Source organism: Tachysurus vachellii, chromosome 11 (assembly GCF_030014155.1).
Source record: "Tachysurus vachellii isolate PV-2020 chromosome 11, HZAU_Pvac_v1, whole genome shotgun sequence".
Taxonomy (NCBI): Eukaryota; Metazoa; Chordata; class Actinopteri; order Siluriformes; family Bagridae; genus Tachysurus; species Tachysurus vachellii.
Genome location: NC_083470.1, coordinates 6,456,307 through 6,476,169, shown reverse-complemented (window position 1 = coordinate 6,476,169; position 19,863 = coordinate 6,456,307). Strand labels below are relative to the sequence as shown.

The 19,863-nt window shown below is 38.6% G+C and overlaps 1 protein-coding gene across 1 annotated transcript; it reads left to right on the top strand.

Annotated features, from left to right (window-relative positions):
• The first annotated feature begins 1,051 nt into the window (after positions 1-1,051).
• Positions 1,052-19,506, top strand: ift81 (intraflagellar transport 81 homolog). The gene is made up of 18 exons (XM_060882075.1): positions 1,052-1,494; positions 3,109-3,212; positions 3,391-3,571; positions 4,026-4,115; positions 4,391-4,456; positions 4,626-4,736; positions 4,919-5,003; positions 5,404-5,567; positions 6,175-6,267; positions 6,879-7,022; positions 11,427-11,576; positions 13,438-13,566; positions 14,465-14,554; positions 15,245-15,331; positions 15,443-15,514; positions 15,614-15,699; positions 17,226-17,271; positions 18,142-19,506. The coding sequence occupies exons 1-18, from the start codon at positions 1,351-1,353 to the stop codon at positions 18,322-18,324; spliced, it is 2,025 nt and encodes a 674-aa protein (XP_060738058.1). The 5' UTR covers positions 1,052-1,350; the 3' UTR covers positions 18,325-19,506.
• The last annotated feature ends 357 nt before the right edge of the window (positions 19,507-19,863 follow it).

Here is a 19,863-nt window from a genome sequence, read left to right as displayed (position 1 = left end):
CTGTGCCATAAAGAATCTCCAGAATCTGCATTGGACACTGTGCCATAATGAATCTCCAGAATCTGCATTGGACACTGTGCCATAAAGAATCTCCAGAATCTGCATTGGACACTGTGCCATAATGAATCTCCAGAATCTGCATTGGCCACTCTGCCATAATGAATCTCCAGAATCTGCATTGGACACTGTGCCATAAAGAATCTCCAGAATCTGCATTGGACACTGTGCTGTAATGAATCTCCAGAATCTGCATTGGACACTGTGCCATAAAAAATCTCTAGACTCTGCATTGGACACTGTGCCATAAAGAATCTCCAGAATCTGCATTGGACACTGTGCCATAAAGAATCTCCAGAATCTGCATTGGACACTATGTTATAAAGAATCTCCTGAATCTGCATTGGACACTGTGCCATAAAGAATCTCCAGAATCTGCATTGGACACTATGTTATAAAGAATCTCCTGAATCTGCATTGGATACTGTGTTATAAAGAATCTCCAGAATCTGCATTGGACACTATGTTATAAAGAATCTCCAGAATCTGCATTGGACACTGTGTTATAAAGAATCTCCAGAATCTGTATTGGACACTGTGCCATAAACAATCTCCAGAATCTGCATTGGACACTGTGCCATAAAGAAGTTCTGCACAGAATAGGGATGAATGTAAAAGGGAAACGTGCTAAATGTGGGCATGAATGCTCATTAAATGTATTGCATATGAAAGAGAAAGATTTCATCTAACATGGACTCTGGGAGTAAACAATTTGTCTGTCCAGGTTCTGCTAGAAAATGGCCCAAAGCAATCTAGAATTTATCACGAACTACAGAATTATCTAAAAGCAACAAGATTAAATAACAGGATTTAGGATTACCCCGTTCATTTATTTTTATTTCTTTATTTATTACATAATTAATTAAAAAGAAATCCTACGTCTAACTTCACTGCTACGTTACAATCCACAATCAAATCCAGTAGGTGGCGGGAATGCGCCTTCTAAGTTGGTTCCAACCGCCAATGAACACCAAAGAAGAAGAGGAAGCCGATCACTTCCTGTTGACAACCAGCAACAGTTTATCGGTTGCTAGGCAGTTTTTTACTAGACTCCGCATGAATGTTTTAAGATAACTGCTGAAATATAACATTAGAAAAGATATTACATTTTGGTAAAATACTGACAAATAAAACGCATATGTTAACTTGTTTTTAGCCGGTAGTGGAATAACGCGGTTGCCTCGCGACAGTTTGCAGTGTTTGCTAACAAGCTAACGGGTTAGCAAGAAGACTAAAAGACTTCAGGGGATTGTTTTGGGCGCACAGGCTTTAGTACAACATTTATTTACAAAAATGAGTGAACAACTGAAGTTTATCGTGGAACAGCTGAACCGAGAGCCTTTCAAGAAGAACTTGAACTTAATCACTTTTGACTCTCTGGAGCCGATGCAGCTTCTGCAGGTTCTCAATGACGTTTTAGCTGAAATTGACTCTAAGGTAACAAAAACACTTTCAGATTTGCATTACATTTATCAGACACCCTTATCCAAAGGGACTTACATTTGTATTTCAATTTATACAACAGAGCAACTGAGGGTTAAGGGCCTTGATCAGGGGCCCAGCAGTGGCAGCATTGGTGGATTTGGGATTCGAACCCTTGACCTTCTGAATAGTAGTCTAACACCTTAACACTTGAGCTACCACATTCCATGGTATAGTTTCACGGATTAGCTATTAGTTAGATTAGCTAATTAGTCTATCAAGAGTGAGAGATCTAGTCTGATTTGAAAAAAAAATTGTTTTAATTGTTGCAAATGTTTTTTTTGTCTTAAATATTGTATCCAGTAAGTCCTGATTAAATGCTGTCTTTACTATGAAAATATCAAAACAAGAAAATCACTTCTAAATCGTTCACTCAGGTTTAAATCTGACTGCTTAGACTGACTATAATTTATTCGTCTCATTATGATAGTCTTATGCAAAACCGTTCATTTCAGCCAGTTATGATTTACTGTATTATTTGAACATTTTCATGGCATCACCAGAAAATATGGAGTTGAGTTCCTTCTTATGCCATGCAGTTTATACCTGTGAAGCAAGAATGAAAAATCACTTTCATTTAGCCCTGTTTTTCTTCCAAATTTATACTCAGCAATCTGAGACTATTAATTTATCTTCAGTAACAGTTTTACATTTCCAGCATTTAGCAGACGCCCTTAATTACAGAGTCACTTGCATTATCTCATTTTTATACAACTGAGCAATTGAGGGTTAAGTGCCTTGCTCAGGGTCCCAACAGTGGCAACTTGGTGGACCTGGGATCAAACTCACAACCTTCAGATCAGTAGCCCAACACCTTAACCACTAGGCAACCACATGCTTTCTTCCTGTCAGTGTGGCAGCGGATCCTGGGTTTGTCTGGGAGCACTTGTGTCGCGTCCCAATTCACATACTATCCGTACTACATTGTTTTAGTTGTTTTATAAGTTTCGAAATCGATTGTTCCAAATTGTAGTATGTTGAATTGAGTATCCTCCTAATGCTCCTGGACGTTCCCCTATTTCCGGTAGATTTTCAAAGTGTGGGTGGAAATTTAGATATTTTTTGAGGTAATAATGGCCACAGCTCCTTGCATGAGGGAGGAGGAGTTTTGTGACTGTAAGATGTAGGGACACTAGAGAGGTGTAAATAAAATGTGGAGATATAAATCATAGGAGTGGTAAATTAAATTATACAGTATTAATTATATAAGAAATTATGAATGAAGAAAAGCTGAAATTGATCTAGAAATGTGTTTACGGTGACTGTTTATGACTAGGCAACAATGTTCCCTTCCTTTACATCTGATATTTGTATGTCCCAGTACCTGCATATGCTTTTTATATGCACTAAATGAATTGCACTTTTTCTTTACAAAAAAGGTACATACTTTTAGTGTGTGATGTAATATGTTGTAATATGTCACAGCCAGATTATCCTTTAAGTATAAAAAACAACTAAATAAAATCCCTGGACCACTTTGCTACAGATTCCTTTTATGCGCATAGCAGTTTGATAAGGTCTACATGTAAACAGTTCAATCTCCCACATGTTTATTGTCTTCTATTTCAGCAAGCACTTGATATCCGAGAGGAAATGCCTGAGCAGACAGTAAAAAGGATGTTCAATTTGTTGAGGATGTTGAAATATAAACCATCTGGCGGCTTCTCTGATGTGTAAGTATAAGTGTAAAAGTGAAGTAGAATAACTGCTAATGTGGCAAGGGATCAATGTTCATCAGTGTTACAGTACAATCTTTTCTGATCTGATTAGTTAGAAGGTCTTGATTCATTTCTATAACAGCAGCTCTGAAAGGCAAATCTCATGCTCTTCATGCTTGTCTCTGTTTTCCAGGAGCAGTTTTCGGCAGGGTCTGGTGACGGGCAGTAAGCCGGTGGTGCACCCCATCCTGCACTGGCTGCTGCAGAGAGTCCCTGAGCTGAAGAAGAGGGCCTATCTGGCTCGCTTTCTCGTTAAGCTCGACGTGCCCACCGAGTTCCTGGCTGATGAGGTCATCTTGGAGGTCTACCACCAGGTTTGTGCTCATTTAGGAGCTGATGGACACAATGTTTCACTGAAACAGCTTGTATTATTTTTTTGAAATAGGACATCATTATGCTATTTTCAGTGCAGCGTAATTGGAAATTGGGTTAGAATTTTTTTCTATAACATATTACAAATGAACCTGATATCGGTGTGGTCGTAAGCTTTGTTACATGCTCTGGTATTATGTACAGTTGGTAAAAATGAAAGAAATGGCAAACATATCTACATTTCTTGTATTTAATAACATTAATAATTAATAACATCTTAATTTTTACAGTTTAAATATGATTCAGTTCAGCTCTTGAACTCGAGCACTGTTTATGGGGCTAAACAGTATATTGTCATTTGCTCTCCTATATGCTCCATATTGCACTTTTTTTAATGTTTTATACATTTATGCATAGAAGTGTATGTGATTCTTTTGTGATGTATCATTCATATAGTATGAAGAGCTGGTAGAAGGATTCAAGAATTACCATAAAGAGTGTGAACAACTAAGGAACTTTGGATTTTCTGCAGCTGAGATTCGACGTGTAAGAGGATCGTTTACTTTTATTATTTACTTTTATATTTTAGTAAAAATTATTTTTTTTATACTTTCTTTGTTTTGTTAAATTCATAATTTTTTTTAATACTGATAAAAGAAAAATGTTAAATAAACTTTTTTTACAGACATTTTAATCTATACGTTTCAAGTATTGCATTTCTGATGTCTGTTATACTAAGATTAATTGTATCTTTATAATATAGATATCATTTTTTAATTACATGTTCTTGAAAAAAACAGTGATGTAATATGTTACTGCAGGACATTGGGGCAATGGAGGAAGAGAAGGATCAGCTGATTAAAAGAGTGGAGCGTCTGAGAAAGCGGGTAAGAAAGCCTTTGGATTCAGACATATTTTTTATTAGTAATATGTTTGTCTCATGTAGAATAAATTGTGTACCTTGAGACAGATCGACAGCTTATTCCTTTGTATATCCTTTAGATTGTCATCAAATGTGTTCATTACGGAATGTGTATTACTTAATTTGTCCACAAGGTGGAGTCTGTGTCTAACCATCAGCGCATGCTAGAAGTGGCCAGCCAGCTAAGGGTGGAAAAGGAAAGAGAGGAATCTTTGGCTCATCAGAAACAAGAGCAAAAGAACCAGGTACATTCTGGGCTTTTTTTTTTTTCAATTTTCTGAAACAAATTATTTACGCAATGTGTCTTAGTGCCTCACGTGGAACATTGTATATATCTGTTAGAAATATAGACCAGCATCGTTCCAAGCCAAGAGTCAATTTCTTTTAAATGTGTTCTACATGCATAATGTGTGGTTGTGCATTTCAGCTGTTCCAGGCAGAGCAGAGAAGGCAGAGGTGTCAGCTCCAGCTGAAAGACTTGCGACAGGCAGCAGCAGATGCCAAGCCTGAGAGTGAGTAGACCATGGAAAAAGTCTCTGTGTCCTGACGGTCCATGACTGAGGTCAAATAGACGTCATCTGCCCCGGCGGCCCATTAAACAGACCCCATTTAATCATATGAAGGCTTCACATGATGTTTTTTATAGGCATCACACATATTCCAACACATGACTATGGTGTGCATTGTCAAATTCCAGATCACTAGATTTTCAGCAGTTCAACTATTTCAACCGAAAACTGCAGATAATATACATTTTTTTTCTGCAGTTTTTTGTCTGCGTTCATATTTTTCTAAAGTGTTTCTAAAATTAGCAGGTGTTATTTTGCAAATGAACTGTCTGCACCGCATATGTAGTGTGTCATGTGGGAGTGTGCTGTGAGAGCATAGTGCTAAAAGGCTTCTCTGTTGCAGGCCTGGTGAAGAGACTGGAGGAGGAGATTAAGTTCAACTCCTACATGGCATCAGACAAGCTGCCCAAAGAGTTGGAGCTCATCCGCAGCAAAGTGCGCTACCTGCAGAAGGTGGCGTCCGAGCCGGCCATGGGCCATGCCGAGCTGGACGAGCTGGAAGAGAAGGTCACTTTGAAGTGCTTAGTTCTGATCTCAACACAACACTTTTTGCCTGGACTGCTTTAATAAATGAGAATCTTTCTTGTTTTATATCCTCCAGTATAACACTGCATGAATAACTCATCCCACACCTGTAGTCTGATTCAAATGGAATTCTGTTAGCTATAACTTCTCAGCACATAGTAAAGACAATCTGTGCAGTCATAAGGAGTTTAAAAATGATGAATATAGCATAGTTCTGATTTTGTTTGTATATTTCTCTAACCTCTGACAGTAGTAGCAGCCATAATTCTAATCACGTTTTCTTTCTTGTTAGATTCATTAGCCTTATATCTCCACTTTAAAACTAAAGAAACAATTTACAAATACAAAGCATTTCTGCATGGACGACTATCTACGTTTGCTGTATTGGCAAATTGCTGCTGCATTAAAACGTTTTTCCTAAAGATAACTGAACACTCAAACATATATAATTATACATGATTATTTGGCTGCACAACATCCCATTTTCATCCCATTTTCATGTTCTTCAGATCATTTAATTTCCCACTCATGTGTTCTGCTGTTTTTGCGTGAACCTAAGACAAATATTTTTGTTTCTCCTACTGACCAGATTAAAGAGCTAAATCAGATGAACCAGGCGATGGAGAAGAAGATGACCAGGACTGACCCAATGGATGATAATCTCACTCTTTACAGACAGCAGGTAGGAGTGTTTTTGTTTGTCCTGTTATTTGGAGTCATTTTACTGAGACCTAATTCTTGCCCTGTCATCTGCATATTGTTGAAGAAAGTAAAGAAAATATTGTTGAAAGATTTATCAGATTCACCAGGCGATTTGTTTTCAAATCTTTAACTATCCAGTTTCGGTGAGCCTGTGGTTATAATGAGTACTTATTGGATTTACCATAACCTTCCTGTCAGCTCATTCTTATCTGGCCGCTCTCACCAACAAGCTTTTTGGTTTTTTTTCATTGCTGCCACACGATTGGTTGATTTTTATATTATTGAATAATTATGCATGAATTAGCAGGAGTAAATGTGAGTGTCAGTTGGCAAGTTGCATCCCTTGCTTCTCCTGTGTTTATTAAAACACAGCTTTGAATTTGAAAGAATGATTGATGTCGCTCATCGGTAATTGTTTCATGTTGTAAATAGCTAGATCTTTATTATTATTTCATAATGTTTACATCATGTTTTTAAAATTAAAATATTGTCTTTTATGGAATAGATAGTGCAGCAGAACTGATTGACTTTTTGATTGACCCTTCATGGTGCCACATCATTGGAAACCTTTAAAAATGTAATGTTTGTTAGGCTTCTATCATAGCGCGTAAGAAGGAGGCAAAGGCAGAGCAGTTGCAGGAGGCCAGGGAGGAGGTGAACGCCATCACAAGAGAGCTTAATGCTAAGAGTCAGGCTGCTGGACAAGGAGGACTCGAGATCATCCGCTCAGACGAGGTACAGCACGACTTCATACACTAAAACTGCACTACATAACAAGTATACATCACTTCAGCATTCATTACAGCAACTTACATGTTCATACAAGATAGCCGCTACAAATTAGGGTCCAGAGTACTGGTGCAGAGGATGCGTAATTATATCATAATACACAACTATAATGCTACAGTTTTACAGTTCTGGAGAAGTTTTAGCTTATTACAAAAGAAGTGAAAATCAAATCAAAAAGTAATAGGCCACCAATTAGAAAGTCTGTTATAGGTAAAGCTGCATATACACCCAGTGCACACAATGTGAATGTTATCGAATGTTTTTACACACGGTTCCCTTTCATTTTATTTACTGGTCTTAATCAGATGGGTTTTTCTGTTTTAATGTGCCAGATATGCTGATATTAATCAAGGATATTTCCACGAACATGTATTAGTTCTCAAAGTAAAATGTATGTTTTGAATGTGATTATATTGTTGAAATGTACATTTTTTTGTAGTGTGGGCTTTATTACATTAAAAAGTGTGCTAAAAGGAAAAAGCCATAAGTTCTAAAGTAGATAATCGAGTGAATGTTTTTCCTAACTGGACTACATTTAGTCTAAATGTTTGTAATTTGTTAATTGGTAGAATAATGTTAGCGCTTGCATATTGTACTCCTGTGTACGCTGTTCTCCCTGCTTTAAAATATAAATTGAACCCTCCTCTCAGTAAACAAATAAATGTCTGTACTGTATGTCCCTGATAAGGAATCTGCACATCATCCTAAATAGCATTGTGGTGTTAATGTTCCTGTCTCTGTTCTCTGTCTGTATCCTCCCACACTGTGGGTCTGTCTGTCTGTCTGTCTGTCTGTCTGGGTGGTTGGTAGATTTCAGCTTGCCCTTACGCAGGGAGACAGGAGATAGAGAGGCACAGAGGCTAAAATAGCCCCCAACCATGTCTTTCCACTTGCTTTGGTCCTATCGTCTTTGTTTGATAAGGCTCGTTTCTGTATGTGGCTCTTCCAACTGTGAACAGCTGCAACAGTACACCAGCCATTGATAATGAAACAAGATAGTGGGAAACAGGAAAGTACACTAATTAGGAAGGAACAAAGTAAGGAGTCAACTCCTGTAGAAACAGAAAAGTGAAAAAGTAATCCTGTGTGTGTTTACCCATAGAAATCTGGTCAGTTTTTGCTCATCAACAAGACGTGTTTTATTGACTCCAAAAATGCAGCTTTTGAAAAATAAGGCCAAAATGGACCACAAAGTAATGCAAATATCCATGAACGTGCATGGTGTATGTCAATGTGTGTGTTTGTGCGGGTGTGGAGGATGTTTAAGACAGAGCTCTGGGATGGATTATGCCCTTGTATGGTCACACAATGGCACTGCACTGATTTAAAAATGGAGAGAGAGGGGCACAAGGGGTTCATAGCTGTTGTAATGAAACCGACATTTAATAGATCCATGTAAATAGAGCAAGCCTTTCAAACAGCAGCTGGTCCATATCCCAAAATCCACGTGTGTGTGAATGTGTTTGCACTGCACTCTGCCTCTCTCTCTCTCTCTCTCTCTCTCTCTCTCTCTCTCTCTCTCTCTCGCGTGTGCTATCTCTCTCTCCCTCTCTCTCTCTCTCTCTCGCTCTCTCTCTCTTTTTAACTTGTAAACTTGTAATTTAAGCTCAAGATTTTATTTAATTGGCTCTTTTTGATTAAATCGCCCTTTTTATCTACAATTGTAAGCTGTATAACCTATTGTTAATTCATGGTCTTTGTAAATGAAATAGTAAAATTTAGATTTGGTGTCACAGACCAGAAACATACTGATATCAAAGAGGTATGTTTTATGACAGTGCAAGCACTATTGTGGTACAGGCAAAATGAAAGATGGAGAATTGTAATTAAATAAGGGAAAACATTGAAGTGGCGATCAAGGTCTGTTAACATTGCATTCATGTGTTTTTTGTTTTGAAATGGAAAATAAATAGATTTTTTTTAATGCACCTGAAAAGTGTTCACCCTGACATCAGGAGAGTGCAAGTTGAAGTCTTTACAATGCCACATGTTGTCCATGTTAAGCATGCTCTCTTTTTGGGAGTGACAGTTTACTCACTTTCAGTCACAGTCACACTAGGCTTTCTGTGAGATAAGATATGAGGAAGAAGGCAGATTGTGCTTGACGTTGCCCTATGATGTAGCATGAGTAGCTCTTTAATAAAATAGATGGTGGGTGAGAATTGGAAGATGCCCAAATGGGGGGACAGAAAACTTACTTCACCTCACAGTCTCAATGAATTCTTAAGAAATCTTTAGGGCACTACAGCACATTTTTACAAGAACTGAGTTGACCTGGAAGTGCAAGCATGCTATTCAACAGGCTATTCCCAGGTTAAGATGTGTATCTAAAACCTTGTTCTGTCTTCATAAATGATGTGATCAACATATCATGTATCAGTTTTTGGTGATTTCAGCACTGGGAAATCCTGCTGATTTTTATCAGCTGCCTTGTCATCTTCCTTTATCGTCAACCTATATTTATATATTTAAATTAAACAGCTCATAGTGATCTACATTAGCAGCACATCAGCCACTAATAGCAATATCTAATCTACCCTTCTTAGTACTTACCTAGTAGCTGCTGATGCACATCCTGGCTAATCAAAAGAAACATTGGAAAGCAATAATTTGAATACTTTTTGTCCTTTCATGCATTACTGAGAATGTTAAAGTTTAACCAAATGCTAAAATATATGTTGCTGAAACATTTGGCTGGCACTATATCTTTCTGATAACATGATTAAAGGTCATCTTTGCAAACTGAAGAAATATCTTCTTACTTATACTGATTCAGATAAAACGGTTTCTTGTATCACAGGGACGTGTTTATCTGATTTTTCTACTAAGATCCACTGCACAACCTACCTTCTCTTTGGGTAGTGATGTAAAAGCAAAACTTGCTAACAATGATTTATTTGCCACCTAATGCCTCAGAGTTTTATTTCCATTTCACAGTGATGATTACCAACGCATGTGGTGGCTAATTTAGCCACTGTCACTTGACGGCAATTTGTAATGAGAGAAAGCAAAGGAACGCTACCCAGCACAATTGGTGCCTATAATCCCCCCAACCTTGCCTGCCCTTGATACTCCGAAATACACAAAGGGTAAACTCTGACACACAAGCGTCACATTCCCTGAGTGACACACGACGCACTGTGATTTCTGTGGTTGCTTTCTACATTTATAGCTTCTGGCTGTAGTGACAGCAGGGCGGTCCAAACAATGTCCTTTTGCAGGAACTGCCATATGACGAAGGCTCTTTACACCCCTGGACACGTGCCTACAGGCTCAGGTTACTTTTGTTTTGGGCCAAGGAGACATCCCCGAGGGACACCGCTCCACTACCAGAATCTTCTTTAAAATAATAAATAAATAATTATAATAATTTACACCTCCACTATCACAAATCTGATTTCATTCAGACAATACTTTTTTTATTAAAAAATATTATTATTATTATTATTATTATTATTATTATTATTATTATTATTATTATTATTATTATTATTTATATCATTCTATGAATTTCCATTCTGTTAAATGTAAGCAATTAAACACAATGTCAACACCTCCCAAAATGTTTTATCCCACTTGTAAGATTTTACAATGATTTAAATTCTGAATTTATGATTAAATAACAGGTCATACTTTTTTAACAGTTACAATTAATGTTGTAGAACAACATTGAAACAAGTTGTCATACATATCGAGACAAAAAAAAAATATGCATCTTGTTGTAGTCCAGGGCAAACAGAAAGTTCTCTGTCTCAAAGACTTTGCTGGGTTGGAAACATTGCTGACTGGGACCAATCAATGCTATCGGAGACTCCTTCCATAAATGTTCTATAAACATTTCCTTATAGAAAGATTCTGTATATAAACTTGCTTAGGTGAATAGCAGGATGTTTGCACATCTGTTAATTATTGGCCTTACGTTGCATAACTGCATGTAAATATGTTGTTACTATGGAACTATGACAACAATTGTATTAATATAAACCTATTAAAGAATTTAGATGAACTTTTTCTGACAAATCAGATTAGAGATTTCAGCAGCATTCGATTAATCCTTTGTGCATGTCTCATCTTGAAGACTGGTTATAGTCACTGTGCATAGAAGATGTATGGAAGACCCACAGATAGGAACCTGTGTGTGTGAGCCTGATGTTTATTCCTGTTTGAATATTTCTTCTGGTTCCCTGCTGACTATTGTAATAGCACAGCACTTTTACATGCTCGGATCTGACCTGGTGAAGTTTGTTTGTTACTGATTTCTTTTTCCATGAGCTTTCCGCATCCAAACTTGATCCTGAGTGTCCCTCATGGTTTTTGATTTGTTGCTTGTTATCTCTGTGTTGTTTACAGTTTAAGAGGTATGTTGCCAAGATGCGTGGCAAGAACATCGTATATAAGAAGACGCGTCAGGAGATGGCAGAGCTGAAGGCTGAGTTTGGCATTCTACAGAGGACGGAGGAGGTCCTTCGCCAGCGCCACTCTGCTACACAACAGAATCTGGTATTAAATTGGACCTCCTTGTTGCTATGTGCTTTTCCCTTATATCTTCACATTATACCAGTAAACTCACATTGGTTTTACTTTGGATTGGATTGAAATTTATCGGCTCTATGTCCTTATTTTGTACACCGCTTTTCACATAGGCTTTTCATACACACTTTTACATTAATCTTTTCATTATTTCTTCCTTTTCCTCTTTTTTCTTTCTGTACTGCAGATTTCCATATATTTATTTATGCAAAGTTTGTAATTTTGTTCAATTTATTCATAGATGGCAAAAAATCACAGTGTGCTTCTTATGGGATCCTGATTTTTGATAAGTGGGTTTAGACATCAGTCCTATAAGGATCCAACAGATCTGGGACTCAAACGCATGACTGCTTAGTCAGTAGAAAAGAATCCAGTGAACTACCACATCAACAATGTAAATTACACATCATTCACAGCACACACTGATCAATGATATCTGTTCTTATTTCAGCTATATTTTATTTAACTTCACCAAATCTTGAGTTTTTCGTCTGATGTATCTGTCCAGCATTCTGTCCCTGACCCTGTCCCTCTCGAGCATCCATTCCCATTCAGATTTCATTGCATTCACATGAAGTTGCAGCACCTTCCTGGAAATGACTTCACACCTTTGAATCCTCCCAGCCTCGGACCCGCTGATAGCTCTTTTGACGCAGGAGGTCTGAGCCCGAGCTATTTGTGAGCAGCATTTGCTCTCTGGCTACGTGTGAGGCTGATATTAGGCAAGAGAGAGAGTTTTGTGGTGGTTGCCGAGCCTGGACGCCTCTTGTTGCAGCTGTCCTTCTGTTCCTTTTTCTTTCTGTTTGTCTCTGTCTCTATCTAGAAAGCCATCCATCAATATGACCAATACACACATATGAATATGATCCTTCACTTACTGTCATACTTAGACCACCAACAATATCTTCCTGCACTGTCACTCAGTCATTCAGAGACATGTTCACACAGCATTGATACAAACTCATAACACAGTGACACAAAGTACTTGTGAGTTGTGTTTGCTTAGTAGCTGCCGAAAGCTTTGGGTGCTATGTATGTGGAGTAGCAGGTTGCCAGACTAATTATATGTAGGCTTTAATGAGGAGGTGTGCTGACAGTTAAACATCTTAAAGTTCCCAAGGTCTCTGACCTTCATGAACCCACATAGTGTGGTTGTGTATGTAGGATTACCACCACTGTAATTTCAACACGTTTCCCTGAGACAAGAACAAACCCTGCTTACTGTTTGAGTTATGACCACTTGTTGGGGCTATTCTTTACCAATGCAGCTTATGATTTCAGAACACTACACTGGTAAGACCTCGTCTCATGTCTGTCTTATCATTTTGCTTTTTTCTCTGGTAATGGTTGTAATCTGAAATTATTATTATTATACGTTTTTAACAGTTAATGACGCTCAACAACTGAACTTCAATTTTCATTATGTCAGTTTAGTGTTTTCCAGTATTGCCATGTTCTCCGATAGGTATATATTTGTCAGCATTGAGAAATTACTGTTTGTATTTTGATGAATAAAACTCTTGGGGATCTGCTATTACCGAAAAATAGTTCACATTGTTTTATTCCTTCCATCAATCATGCATCAATATAATCCAGGCTCTTTAGTTCATATTATAAACAGTATCTGATATGTAGTGTAGTGTATGAATTCTCTCACTGATCATGTAGACATGACTCTTCACAGAATACTTAACATCTTCAGAGGCTTATTGTGTTTCCAGGCTTTCAGTAGTTTTCATGAGCACTGATTATACCTGCATTATACTCAAATGACTACTCTCGGGGGAAATTGGCTCTAGACTGTAATGTATCTATCTTTTTTGTTTATCAGCAATCCTTGGAGGCTCAGAGAGGGATCTCAGGCTTCAGCGAGACACAGGAGGAGCTGGAGAGAGTCTCTGCCATCAAAAGTGAACTGGACGAGCTGAAGGGGCACAGGTTGGACAACATGTCTGAGATGGTGAGCAGATAATAAAAATGCACATGTGAGATGTTTGTTATCCTTATATTTCCCCATATACTCCATAGAGTGTTGAACCTTTAAAAGCTTGACATTGTCATGTATGCTGAGTATTGCATCAGTTTGTGTGGTGTTCTTTGGCTTTATGTTTTCGTTCATTAATGAGTGCTCTGGGCTTATGGGACAATGCTGCTCCCCAATGAGATCTGTAACTGCCATGACACACCACTTGCTTTGGGTTGCTACAGAAACTAGAAGAAAGGAACCGCTGTAAGGCAATATTGGGACTTTAAGTTGCAAAAAAGGCCCCATTTGCACATAAGGAAACAGCACATCTTAAAATGACACGTTATGATCACATTTTGGACATCAATACATCATGTTGGGGTTTTACTGCTGCATTTGTTCTATGTACTTGCTCAGGCACACAATGGGTTGCACTTTCCTTTGCCTGTTTTTGCTGTTGTCCATTTGTTACATTGAAATATATTTTTTTAATAAAAATGTACAAATGTGATGTCCATATAAACATTTATATATTTTCCTTTATAAAATATCAAAACATTTTCTTATTTAGTTTATCATTAGACTTTGATCATGTGGAGCATCATCACTGCAGGTCCCTGTGAATGAGCCGTTACTCGAAAATGTATAAGAAACAGCACGAGAGCATGAATATAGACAGAATTACAATGACCTATTTTTAGGGCGGCTTTCATAGAAAATGAATCAACCCCATCAGAACAGGGAATTTAACAGCACTATGGTATACGTCCTTAATGAAGTGAGCCAGTTGAGAAGTGAAAAATGCAAACTGTCCAGTACAGGAGGTATCGAGAACTAGAACGAAGAACGTCTGATCGAGCACCTAATTGTGTGGTCATTTGTGTTGTTTCAGGTGAAGAAGATCAATTCAGCAATATCAGAAAAGAAGACGGCTCTGTCTCCATTAATAAAGGAGCTGAGGCCACTACGCCAGGAGTGCCAGGTGTGGGAACTAGAGCAAAACTTCAGGGGATTGTACAACACATATTGCCCCTGGGGACATAATGTGAAATGAAACAGATATAATATGTAGGTGTTAAATGAAACATAATTTAAATGAAAACAAGACTAAGCAAGTGTAGTTTAGCTGCACCACAGGCTGCTGCTCAGGCATCACGTCAGCCACGTCACCATAGTAACCACAGCAAATCAGTGGAACTTGAGAAGGATCAGAGATGAGTTGCTTTTTTTCTCCACTATTATTTATCTGACATGAAACTATACAAAATATTTTACAACTAAAATCTTAATTGAATGTCCAGAAAAGTGTCAGCCTGGGATTTGAAATCACCTGGTCAGGTTAGATTAACCACTGAGATACTACTGCCTACTGCTCTATCATTAATAGTACCATGATTAGCAATCACTGATGAAACATCATTAAAGTTTATATATTACTTAACATTTTAATTTCTGTCATGTACAATCATTCAATCCAATAAGCAACATGTCTTTCCTAGACCTCTCAATGGTCCAGAAAAAAAACAAAATGTACACAGAATAATAATACAGTTGAATTTGAGCAAACATACATGTACAAGCATTCAAATAATATAATAGACAGATATGTGCTAGGTTATCTTACATTCATAGCAGTCAAACTTTATTTTTAAATTCTGTTTATTTAAACCAGGAGCTTTCTCAGGAGTATGAAGAGAAAAAAGCTCTGTATGACACTTGCTCTGCTGGTCTGGAAAGCAACAGATCCAAATTAGAGCAGGTATAGTAGCCTACTGCAATCTCACATACGGCCATTGTTCATGCAGTAGAATAGAGTCTTATGTAAATAAGACTTGTTGTAGTAAAGTCTATAAATGTGCTGTGTGTCTAGGAGGTCAGGACCATGAGAGAGGAGACATCACAGGCGGAAAACCGCTATCACCAACTCAACTGCATGAGAGGGGTATGATCCACCCTCCTACTTAAAAAAACAACACCACCACTGTACCTGACATCCTACTGTTTTCTTACTTCAATACCCCCACCTTCAATCCATTCCCAGATCACTGAGATTCAAATTCAACGGGCAGCAGATGAAATGAAGATCTACGTGTCCTCAGACCCACAGACGCGGAAAAAGTCTGTCAGGTATAGAGATGCTTTACTGATCACAGCCGCTCATTCATATGCAAATTCTTTCTTTCGGAAATTCATTGGCATGAACAAAGCAGCTCTGTCTGAGCTTATTTTAAGCAATTTGTTCCCCATATGCCCTCGCTTTTCTTAACATGGAAATGTGGGACAGATTTTTGTGTCTCTCATTTTAGTGATGCTTAGAGGTGCTCCACTGCTGTGTCCTATTCTTGGTTTCTTCATTACTTTTAGTCGGGCAGTCATTAGAGGACAATAGAGGTCTTTTCATATAGAAGTGTATTTTCTTTGAAGGATTCATTAGCCCCTAAGGTATGAGTTTGGCACCAAAAGAGTGACCTAGAATCAGATTCTGTGGCAGATTCAGAAGTTATGGTATATCTCACATTGCAATAAAATGTCTCTCATCTTGGCCTTTTTGTTATATATGTTTTAGGGAACATTCTATTCAAAGCCATCTTTTTTTACAGCATGGAGAATGAACCAGTGTTGCTTTGCGTAACTCTGTGTAAAATATTTCATTAGCACCCTAGTTTTCTTTTATGTATGTTAATTGAAGTTAACTTCCGCATCCATTCACGATCCAGTCCAAAATTCTAACACAGCACGTCACTCACTCTAATACATCACCCAGTCCTCAACTCGAATTCAGCACACCACCCAATCCACAACTCGAATAAAATACACAACTCGAATTCAGCACACCACCCAATCTATAACTCGAATAAAATACACAACTCGAATTCAGCACACCACCCAATCCACAACTCGAATAAAATACACAACTCGAATTCAGCACACCACCCAATCCACAACTCGAATAAAATACACAACTCTAATTCAGCACACCACCCAATCCACAACTCGAATAAAATACACAACTCGAATTCAGCACACCACCCAATCCACAACTCGAATAAAATACACAACTCGAATTCAGCACACCACCCAATCCACAACTCGAATAAAATACACAACTCTAATTCAGCACACCACCCAATCCACAACTCGAATAAAATACACAACTCGAATTCAGCACACCACCCAATCCACAACTCGAATAAAATACACAACTCGAATTCAGCACACCACCCAATCCACAACTCGAATAAAATACACAACTCGAATTCAGCACACCACCCAATCTATAACTCGAATAAAATACACAACTCTAATTCAGCACACCACCCAATCCACAATTCGAATAAAATACACAACTCTAATTCAGCACACCACCCAATCCACAAACCAAATACAGAACAACACCTAATCCAAAAGTGTAATAAAACACATCACCCAGTCTTCAACTCAAATACAGCACATAACCCAATCCTACATCTAAAAAATGGGACACCAGCCAGTTCACATCTGTAATGTGCCACACCATCACCCAATCCACAGCTTGAATACAGCACACCAACTAATTCTCCTGTCAGAACTATTGTCAGAACTGGTCTTATAGAAAATGAATTAACAAAGATAAGAAAGGAGGCTAAACACATTATAACCACTCTTCTTTACAGGGAGCAGTACATCAAGAACATTGCAGAGCAGGAATCTTTGGGCAAGGTAAATCCTTTGGTTCTTAAACTGTCTAGCAATTCCTTTAGCCTGGTACCCCCCTCCCCAGTCTGTTACCCAGTCTTGTGTGCTTAAAGCAGGCTGATGATAGGTGGCAGCAGGGGCATGACCCCTGCTATATTCCTGTCATGCTTCATTGTGCTTCAGTTACACCAAAGCATGTGAATTATATGGCAGTGATGAACAACATTACTGCTGGACTATTCTCACAAGGAGGACCTCTTGATATGACACTGACATATGTTATGATGTATTCATTTGATTTATTTCAGTGATGGGGGGCACGGTGGCTTAGTGGTTAGCACATTCGCCTCACACCTCCAGGGTTGGGGGTTCGATTCCCACCTCCACCTTGTGTGTGTGGAGTTTGCATGTTCTCCCCGTGCCTCGGGGGTTTCCTCCGGGTACTCCGGTTTCCTCCCCCGGTCCAAAGACATGCATGGTAGGTTGATTGGCATCTCTGGAAAATTGTCCGTAGTGTGTGATTGTGTGAGTGAATGAGAGTGTGTGTGTGCCCTGCGATGGGTTGGCACTCCGTCCAGGGTGTATCCTGCCTTGATGCCCGATGACGCCTGAGATAGGCTCAGGCTCCCCGTGACCCCAGGTAGTTCGGATAAGCGGTAGAAAATGAGTGAGTGAGTGAGTATTTCAGTGATTTTTATTAGTAGCTACTGTGTATAGTGACTGACTCAAGAAAGCAGGATTACATGGTGAGCTATGAGTGAACAAGGTGGGAGAAACAGGAGAAGAGAGAAACATGAGGGAGCAACATGGGAGAAAAATATCTCAATTAAATAGGCTAAAAGGTCATTTAGAGGCATGCTAACAATGCTATTGTTTTCCTGTGCACACTAACAGAAGCTCCGTGAGGAGCAGAAGCAGGTGAAGGAGAGCCATGGGCCCAACATGAAGCAGGTGCGCATGTGGAAAGATCTGGAACAGCTGCTGGAGTGTAAGAGGCAGTGCAACCTGCGAGCCCAGAGCCAGGCATCCATTGGTCAAGTGATACAGGAGAGTAGAGAGGACCGTCTGGTTCTCTAACAGATCCGCATCAATGTTTCTAGCTATTTTTTTATTTTTTACCATTTCCTAGAATACTTTTCTGCTTTGATGAAGAAATCTGTGTTCAGAGAGCGTATAGAGAACAATAATGACCTTGCTGTTAAAAGTTTCCCTTCCTTTTTCTCCCCATCAGTACAGAACTCAGTACGTTTTGCTCTTACTTTTCTAAACAGAGCAAAATCTCCTTCTTTGGACATAATTACCCGGAGTTGGGAGATTTTTTGTGGATATAACCAGTGGAGCACTCTGAGAGAAAGCACGTGTTTGCAGAAATGTTCCATGGATCAAAAAATTCAAACAAGTCCCTTGTCTTCATTTTGACACATCTTTAAGAATAGCGCTACAATCCATGTGTTGGAAGATAACAGCGAACAAAGTGTTACACTTTGAACGCGCCTGCACACAGTTATTTTGGGAAGCAGCAGTCATGACCTTGGGCAGAAGAGCTGTCCAATTTAGGAATTCGACTGGTCCTTTTTTGTTTTCCGTCACTGAGGGGCAGAGGTAATCAGCAGAGCAACATCTACAAACTCCTCCCCTTTTAGTGCACGTGAATGGCCCTGCAACATGGGACGTTTGTGTAATATAGCAAGGGCTGTTTGAATAATAAAATAAATTGGTAAGAGTTGCAGGATCACACATTCTTTTTGCAGGATTCACACACGCTTCTTTTCTATCTGCACTCACTCAAATGAACAAATTTTTAAGCATTACAGCTTCTATTCCTCTGTCTGTAAATAAGGAATTAAACATAGCGTTGCATATGAAAAGATAAGAAGATATTCCATACTGCTGTGATGGGATATGGGCTGATGTGAAGTGGATTATTTTCTTATAACAGTACTTCCTGAAGTGTTGTTTTTCTTTATTACACCATGGCAAACTGCCACCAATTACAGTTTTTAATTTATTGACAAATGTTACATCATGTTTTTAACCGTTACATTTACATATAGTTACAACATACAGATAGTACCTGTTATTACTTACCTTCTAGCACACATAAACAGTCACCCCCTCACCAGTATCTCTTTCTTCCTATTAACAAACCGGAATATGCAAAGACTTCTGTACAAACCTTACTATGGCAGAACATTTACTGGCCAATGGACTGACATCTGAGGCTCATCAAATAAAATATCAACCAAAAGATTCACCACATCACTGAGTTTATGTTGTTCTTTTTTAAATAGCATAGTTTTAATCTAGCGTGAGTGAATGAGAAAGTGTGTGTGCCCTGCGATGGGTTGGCACTCTGTCCAGGGTGTATCCCGCCTTGATGCCCGATGACGCACAGGCTCCCCATGACCCGAGGTAGTTTGGATAAGCGGTAGAAAATGAGTGAGTGAGTTAGTGAGTTTTAATCTATTTATTATTAAGCTTATTGTTATTGGACAATCTGCATAATCTAAATGCTTACACATTAGAATGAGTGAGAATTTTCCAAAAATGCCATTGCATGCCATTGATTTTTTTTTACTCATCTTGTGCCAGAGGTGGGTTTAGAGAATTAAATAC